Source organism: Aspergillus karnatakaensis (assembly GCF_047715665.1).
Source record: "Aspergillus karnatakaensis strain CBS 102800 unplaced genomic scaffold BJY04scaffold_1, whole genome shotgun sequence".
Lineage (NCBI taxonomy): Eukaryota > Fungi > Ascomycota > Eurotiomycetes > Eurotiales > Aspergillaceae > Aspergillus > Aspergillus karnatakaensis.
In genome coordinates, this window is record NW_027395713.1 from 155,837 (window position 1) to 164,210 (window position 8,374).

General features: G+C 51.3%; 2 protein-coding genes across 2 annotated transcripts; one reads left to right on the plus strand and one right to left on the minus strand.

The window, feature by feature from the left end:
• The first annotated feature begins 244 nt into the window (after nt 1-244).
• Nucleotides 245-2,749, plus strand: BJY04DRAFT_175524 (uncharacterized protein). Its single transcript, XM_073709338.1, has 5 exons — nt 245-698; nt 760-789; nt 1,733-1,897; nt 1,945-2,320; nt 2,374-2,749. The coding sequence occupies exons 1-4, from the start codon at nt 483-485 to the stop codon at nt 2,017-2,019; spliced, it is 486 nt and encodes a 161-aa protein (XP_073577094.1). The 5' UTR covers nt 245-482; the 3' UTR covers nt 2,020-2,320; nt 2,374-2,749.
• A 2,785-nt stretch (nt 2,750-5,534) lies between these two features.
• Nucleotides 5,535-7,534, minus strand: BJY04DRAFT_212323 (alpha/beta hydrolase; the record flags this gene model as incomplete). Its single annotated transcript, XM_073714555.1, has 4 exons — nt 5,535-5,731; nt 6,469-7,101; nt 7,157-7,277; nt 7,346-7,534. 4 exons carry the CDS (start codon nt 7,532-7,534, stop codon nt 5,535-5,537), a joined length of 1,140 nt encoding a protein of 379 aa, XP_073577095.1.
• Nucleotides 7,535-8,374: the final 840 nt, after the last annotated feature.

Here is an 8,374-nt window from a genome sequence, read left to right on the forward strand (position 1 = left end):
AATCAACGCTGCAGTGAGTTATTTAGGGTCTGCTTCACAACAAAGTCTTGCTAGACTTTTCAGTTCCAAGAATTCATTTACCAAACTCCGAACTATTCACTGTCCGTGTGCAATAATGGAGCCCGACTGTAGACATCATCTTGATTAGGACTAGCGCAGGCTCCCGGTGGGCAGTGCACGCCGCCTGCCTAAAACGGCCCCTTTCAGCTTCCTCTCTGGCCTTATCTTGGCTCAGCTCCCTTCCTCCCTTCATCACCATCCTCCAACTTCTGTCTCTCCACATACTCTTTATCAATCCTCTTCCTTAAGACAATTGAATACTCGTCTTGGACGTTTCTTACCGAGTTTCCGTCTCTCACCTATAACTCGCCCCCTTTTCGAGTTACAAACGCGACAGGCGCCACCGCAACTTTCGCGCCCAACGTCCGTGTTCATCCACTCCAACGATTAATCTCGTGTCCTTCCACCTTCATTCATCAAACATGTCTGCCAAGCTCGACAAGTCTCTCGACGAGATCCTCGTCAACCGTCGTCAGGGCGTGCGCAACCGCCGCCGTGGAAACAGAGCCAAGGCTGCCAGTGCCGCCGTTCCAGTTGGAGGAGTGAAGAAGTCCACAAAGAGTGCTAAGCCTGCTGGGAAGGCCACTCAGGGCGGCCATCCCGCCTCGACCGAAAGCAAGATCATGGTCAGCGGATTGGTAAGTTCTCCTGCCACTCTTGTTCATCAAGAAAGAACATGACTGACCCGCGTCTCGTCAGCCTGCCGATGTGAACGAGGCCAATATCAAGGTATGTTGATTGAGAGGCCTTCCGAATGCCTTGGGTTTCTATCGCCGTGTATTTTCCTCGAGGCCTCCCGGTCGCAGCGGTCCCTATTCGCCTTTGACCCCACCGCGTCGCTTCGTACCGTGGTGGTTGCTTGGTTTGGCGCAGACACTCACCCCTTCCTGCCCGATCCGTCCCCACAACCATCACTGTGGTTCGCGCGAATGGCGGAAGTTGAGTATTTGTCATGGTCTTGCACACGCGTACTTTACATCTGTGATATCTGCAAAGATTCGCGTGATGACGCTGCAGACTGCGCTGCGGTCAGAGTCGAAAAACATCTCTGCAAACGAGTCCGCTTTCCGTACCTGCGTAATTTGTGTCTCGGGTCTTGAGCGTCAGCGAGTGCATCAGCATACCAGCAGTGTTTCAAAAAGTCAATACTTCTCAGAAGCCATACCCAGTGTGTCAATCATGGGATTGGTCCATTGGGTTAACTTGTGCTCCAACTGTCGTCGCGCGGGGAACTGAGCCATTTTTATGTCACTCAGGGTTGAACAGGTACGGATGTACTGAGCGATTCTGCCCTTTCCATCGCGATGCGAGCGATCAACCGAGCGATCAGTTGTAAAGGGTACGCCTGGCCAGTTCAGAAGTCGGTTAGGAATATTAAAGGGCGTTGGGTGTTTCGTGGGAGTAAGAATTATGTGGACGACTTTTAAGTGCAAACGTTGTGTCATGTTTCGCGACAACATGGATTGGCCTCTCGCCGTCAACCCGTCGTTCGCGGGGGCTTGACGCTTTGGTTGCGCTCGCTTGCTATCTACTAACCATCGCTATGCGCTCGCTGATGCTCTTTGCTATTGAGTCGGGGTCATTTCGCGTTCCGGGGCCATCGCCGCACTTTTGACGCTTCTCACATTTACCTTCTGAGCCGACGTACTGACTCTCTCTCCTTGCTCATCAGGAATACTTCACCAAATCCGCAGGTCCCGTCAAGCGAGTCATGCTCACCTACAACCAGAACGGCACAAGCCGTGGAATCGCCTCTATCGTCTTCAGCAAGCCCGACACAGCCGCCAAGGCAGCTAAGGACTTGAACGGACTTCTCGTTGATGGCCGACCGATGAAGGTAAGATGCTGCTTCTTTAATTCTCTGGGCCGCCCTAACTTGAGCAGATTGAGGTCGTTGTCGATGCTTCACATGCCCCCGCTGTACCTACCTCCAAGCCTCTTGGTGACCGTGTCGCGTAAGTTTACCGCCCCGTGGACGATAATGTTCGGTCGCTCATCTCTCTATAGCCAGGGCAAGTCGCAGCCCAAGCCAGCAACCAACGCCAAGGCTGGCAATGCCACTCGTGGACGTGGTCGTCGCACTCGTGGTGGTAACCGCGCTAATCGTCCTAAGGCTAAGACTGCTGAGGAACTGGACGCAGAGATGGTCGATTACTTCAACACTGGCACTGAGAATGGTGCTGCCGCTGGCGCCCCCGCAGCGGCCGGTATTTCTCAGCAACCCGCTGCTGGGGAGGATCTCGGCATGGCTGAGATTTCGGTGAGCTTACAACCACTAGGATTCCGCAAGGACTCGCAACTAACGTGTGATAGTAAATTGATACCAAGCTGCTGCATCCGGTCAGCTGAATCGTCACTTTCTTTACTTCGCTGATTTCACACTCCCAGCAATCACCCAGAGGGCTTCTCGTTTTATTCTCTTGACATGAATACTTCTTTCACGTGTGTTTTCTTATCTCTTTTACTTAAATCCTTTATTGAATTGATATTCCTCGCCCGCCACTGCGATTGTTTCTGGGAGGCTGAGCAAGACCGCATGTTATTTAACAAAGCCAATGAATATTGACATGACAAGCTGTGCACAAGATAAATCTACTAGTAGGTTAGGTAGGGGCCTTGCTCAAAGCCATCTCACGTCGCAGTTCATATAGAGAATTTCTTAGTGAACCAATCCCACAATGACAAGTCCTCTTTACTCTCACTGCCCACGGTAGTGTTGTCACCATCGCTTGCCTCACCACGCCGTGTCTTCCTCCGCATATTCCACTTACTGAGCCACATCCACGAACCTCCGTCCCTCTTATTACGCTTCTTGGTCTTCACGGGCTCACTCAGGTAGTACCGGAGAAAAGTATCGAGCGACATAGCTGCCTTTCTCTCGTCGATGAAATCAAATCGCTTCGACCACTGAATCACCAGATGTTTGCCGTTATGATGCGCCTGTACAATCCGCCCTGATCTGCAATCCGTGTTATCTCCGTACTTACTCGCAACGTATACTATCGCAAGCACCTAAGCACGTCAGCAACCGCAACAGATCACGCAGATTCTTCCAGCCCATTCAGTCGACGTACCTGAAAGCAAGTGTGGCTCTTGTACTGCTCCATCTCCGCACGAAGTATCAGCACACGGATGATAGCTCTAATCTCGCTCATCGTCAATATGGACCCGTCTAATTGGCCAGTGGGGTTGACGAAGATCTCGATGATGGTGTGCGGATGATTGTAGGTGGTGTCTTCGAGGACCTGCGATATCTCCCACCTGTCGACTTCGTGGAGATCAAGGGCCGGGTCTTCGTGGCGTTTCGCTTTCGTCATGAGTCTGTGAGAGAATTGTCAGTTTTTCGAGTCTGTTCTCTGAAATCTCTACGCTGTCGGTACGTACCCGTTGTTCTTGAAGACGAGAGGGCGAGTTATCGGTGGGCGTGGAGGCAGCGCATGTCCGTTTGTCTGTGCTAACTGTTCCAATACAGGAGGATAGCCTGACTGACTCGGGCCACTGACCCCAGCATGGTTAGAAATGGTCGAAGATGGCGAAGACGAAGAGGGCGAGGGTCTCGACAATGAGGAGGCGGGCGAAGATGGCGAAGACGACTGGTGAATAGCAAAGGTAGACGACGAGGCAAGCGGCCGCGACAAGACCACCCGTGAGAAGCGGCGGCGCGCACATCTGAGATGCGATGACTCGGGCTGGTCTGGTTTGGCGTCAGGAGGACGGTAGTAGCATGGCTTGAAGGGGAGGCGGCGGTTAGGAGAGGACGAGGGGGGCTTGGAGACGCAGCGGAGCTTGATGCCGATGTTTTTGACGAGAGGGAGGGATTTGACTTTTGTGATCTCTTCCTGGAGACGGAGGAGGTCCTTGAGGATGACTTCCTGCTGGGTGGATCCCATCTTGAAGAGACGATGAGGATAGAGTGGAAGGGGAGGAAGGTGGGAGGGAAAATGAGAGAAGAAGGAAGGTGCGCAAGTTGGAAGCCAGCAACAAAGTGAGAAGAGAAAGTCTCTCTTTGCAACATTTCCTCACTTCACAGGTGTCTCGACGGCTGCCTTCTCGAGGGGATCAGACTTCATTACAGGTACATTGCTTCGCAGCTACGTCTACGACCTACATCTACCATGCGTGTATACAACTGTCCGAGAATCAAAGACCAAGACAACGCCGCCACTGAAAACGTTATGTGTGCCATGCAATTCCAAGCGAAACGAGCCACCGGAGAAGAAACCCGAACGGCTCTTGTGTATAACACATCTCAGAGCCACGCCTGTGAATAATTGGCACAGTGAACCTCAGGCTGTGGCTTGACGTCATCTAAGGAGATGACAGGAACTGGAACAGGAACAGGAACAGCTGAAAGAAGCTTTCATGCAAGCTTTCTGGCTATAGCACGAAGGCTACCATAAAGGCTTTAGCACGCAATCTGCAGTTCCTGGCTTTATACTATCTGCTGTATATCACCTCTTACTGATGTATCAATACAGACCATTAGAGCTCAAAGAGCTGCTAAGGGTCTTCGACTGCCAGAGCTTGAGGTCAGTGTGTTTATGTCCTTATGGACCTGAAATCCGCCAATCACAGCTACCCGAAATGAGCGCACCCCCAGCACGTGAGTCCTAAAGATGCGTGAATTGTGTTCCTGACTTCTCTCCACCTGCAGTTTCCCAAGAGAGAGTATCAGATATCATGTCCAAGCATCCGGATACTGCGCATCAGATGCCCCTAGCAAGGTTCTACGGTATGGCAGCTCGAAAGATAACCTTCAGAATAATGAGTCTGCTTTACTACCATTGTCAGGACCCCGGAGAAGCAGCTCTCTGCAATCCTGAAGAACGAGGCGCTATCTAACGAGTAGTGTATCCATCAGTTGCAAAGATAGGCTGACTGGTGATCCAAGTACCCTCCGTGCACAGGAACCGAACAAGAGGCGCAATGTCTTGCACCTCAGTCAATCGATTGCCCATTTTGTCCGACTTGCGGTATTCGACAGCTTCAAGAGACTCTTGCGGGTAAAAGAAACTGGAGACGTGATATTCGCCATATTCGAAGATAAGGGAGGAAACACACGAGTATCCATTGGCCCTGGGGCAATGTTGTTGACGCTATACAGATCATTTACTACGGTCCAAATGGCACAGATTCGTTCTACGTTGAGGAGAGCTTAAAAGAGAAGTAATTTGTTGATTAAGAGTCCGGATGACGAGCCGAGGAGGGAGGTGCACTAATCTTCGACTTCCGTAGCGCAAGCTTTCAATGCCGTCGCCAGTCGAAACGAAAGACAATCACGGATTGAATCGCGAGCACGATCGAGAATTCGCGCGGTAGTAGATCCAGATCTGCTGCAAACCCACTGTGAGCCGCATAGTGTCAAGGGTGCCATACATTGCTTCATAGCTGGCCATCTTGGCAATTGCGCCTATGGATGCATCGCTCACGTTTGCGAGACGTTGGAACGTCAACAATTCATTGACATGACAGCTTTAACGGCAGCGCATCACAGGCCGAGCAGGTCCATCCTCATGGCGGTTGATGCTGTCTGCACGGAACGCGACGAGGAGAACAATCACCAAGAAGAGCACCGGCTCGCTCCTGACAAGAGGAAACCAATTAGTGCGGAGAAGGTCTCGGTTTCCTGGCTGATCAGGCTCGGGTATATTGTCTGCCATGCCCATGAGGTCTACGACCATCAGCATGATTTTATGTAAGTCTTGGGGTACGTTACGGTACATACAGCGATCCACAAGTCGTGGGTGGTAAGGCCGGTGACCATGCGATAGGGTATGGAAAAAATAGGGCCCCCTGTCCGTCCTCCTAGAGGTCGTGGGATAGGCAAGGCAGGATGGCACCGCTGGTTATCGCCACGAACATATTTACCTCTCACTTACCTTCTTGCCTCCCCCCTCTGGGATTCTCGATCACGACATGAGAACAATCCTCGAAAGTCCCCATTATTGACGCGTCACATGGTACCTAAACTGCGAGACTTTTGCCAGCTGAAGGGTGTCTCTGGGTATGCGAACATGGACGAAGACAAAGTCTGAGCTCATTCTTTGTCTTTGTTGTAGATTGCCGCGTCTGGGGCTGCAGAGACACGCACATAATGCGCATTGATAGCAGCAATCCCCCTAGCTTAACTGTGGATTGGCTCTTCTCGGAACTTTGGTGGCATTTTACAAGCACCTCCCGCTTTACAGATGGACTGTGAGCAAATAAATAAATTCAATTCTACAAAGCAACTGAAACACCTCGACTAATGGATAATCACCGAACGCCGAGCATGCTAGCCCTAACCACCTGCTTCTCACGTTTTTGTATTGATATGTGCAGGTAGCTGGCTATTCCACTGGATATTGGCGTATATGAGTGTCAACTGACAGGTGACATACCTGTAGTCGACCTATTGGCCAAGCGTACTTCGAATAAACCGTACTATCCTTGGTCCAACTTCATCCCCCTCAAGCCCGATCGAGAGCGCATAGCTGATATGATTATGCCCTTCAAGAACTTCAAGAAGAGGTAGGCGCTTGACCAACTGCATCGAATCATTCACAAACATCATATTGCCCTTGACAATCTCTTCCGAGTCGAGCTCTCCCACGGTAACATAGACCGGGATGCCAAACACATCATAGTGTTCCGTGTCATCGGAGGCATGTCGAAAGATGGCCCCGGGGGATCGAGAGAGTATCTCCTCTTCCGACGTGGTGCCGTAGTACTGTTGCATGTTGTTGCGGCGTCGTTCCTGACTGAGGTCATACCAGAAGGGCATACTTTGAAGAACAATGCCGCGAGGTACAATTATGTCAGGACTCTCAATCTCCTTGTGCCCTAGCACACCCGACCACAAGGCCATGGCAAGATGAGCACCGCCTGCACTCTGTCCGATCAAGAAGATGCTCCGTGGATCTCCACCATAACGCCCAATATGTTTAGCAAGCCATCGGAACGCCCGCGAAACGTCCAGCGCTCCTTCAGGGAAACGAGCTTCGGGAAGTAACAGGTAAGTTGCAAGGACGCCAATCATGCCATAGCTTGCGAAGAATCTAGCTACCCTTCCCGTTAGCCCCAGAGGAAAGCGAGATACTCGAGCAGTTGAGCATACCAATGTTTCCGTGCATATGCGGAGTGATATCGTTGTCTCCCGCTACGAAACCTCCACCATGGAAATATACAACGACCGGAAGAGATGCGCTCTCTCTTGTATCTTCAACCAGATTGTAGATCTATATGCACACGCATCTCGAAGTCAGTATCTTGCCAGCCCAGGAAACAATCGATTGAAAGCACATACGTCAAGCCGATTCCGCTCATCCGGGCCGTACTTCACCCCCTTGATATATTCAACCTCAGGCCCGGTGTGGTTCCTCTCCTGTTCGACATGCTGATCCTCGAAAAAATGTTCGCAGGCGGAGTTGACATCAGGGCTCCAAGTGTTCCCGAAATTCCTGATGAACTGTTGGATCTCTGCAGAAAGCGGCATCGTGGGTCCTTATTGCTGTTGCGCGTGCTGTTCGTCGTTCGATAATTGCTTTCACTCAGGAATGTAATCAAGGCTTCTCATGCGTGTGGCATTCATGAAGTGACCATTGTGCGACGTCAGGTCGTGACAGGCTGATGATTGGGAACAGCTGAGTCTATATCTTCGTGCAGGTGGAAGTGGTACACTTTGAACGTGCACTACTCTAGGAAGGAACGACTTACACTTTTTCCCTAATTATGGCAGGCACCGACACTAACTAGAGCCTTTGAGTTGGATGTCTCGAACTGAGGACTGCTGCGTTCATGAGTATCAGGCCCGCCGCCGACATGGTCAGGCGATGAGATTTTGATAAAATCCCAGCACCAAGGCTAGTTCTACATATGAGAAGTGAGCTCATGTCAGCGAATATCTGGCAATCTCGGGGCTTCGGCGCACCCTCCAAGTCCGAAGTCCCTCTGCGAAAGAGCTTAAGTGGCTCCTGCCCTTAGCTGCCCTTGACTTCGTCACAGCATACTACGACAGTGGCACCAACACGAGTACCCTGCAGCAGGTGGACACGGGAGCATAGACGGAAATATATTGCAACAGGGGTGTGCTGTTCGAGCATGCTTATTCTAGGCCGAGCATGGAGGAGTCGGGCGAACAGTTCATGATTGCGGACTTGCCGAGGGCAATCTGCCGTTTACGTTGGGAATCAGGAGTGTTGATGCTATTTCGGCGGTTTCTTCAAGGCTGATGTGTGACAGTGTTCATGAGAGTGACAGTACCGGCGACGGCGACAGCGGCAATGACATGGATAGTGTGGGCGACAAAGCATTAAACGGCATCAGTCCTTCCTCA

Coding starts and splice junctions, on each gene's coding strand:
- BJY04DRAFT_175524 (XM_073709338.1), top strand. CDS start 483: ATGTCTGCCAAGCTCGACAAGTCTCTCGACGAGATCCTCGTCAACCGT. Junction 699..759: donor AGATCATGGTCAGCGGATTG/GTAAGTTCTCCT, acceptor GCGTCTCGTCAG/CCTGCCGATGTGAACGAGGC. Junction 790..1,732: donor TGAACGAGGCCAATATCAAG/GTATGTTGATTG, acceptor CTTGCTCATCAG/GAATACTTCACCAAATCCGC.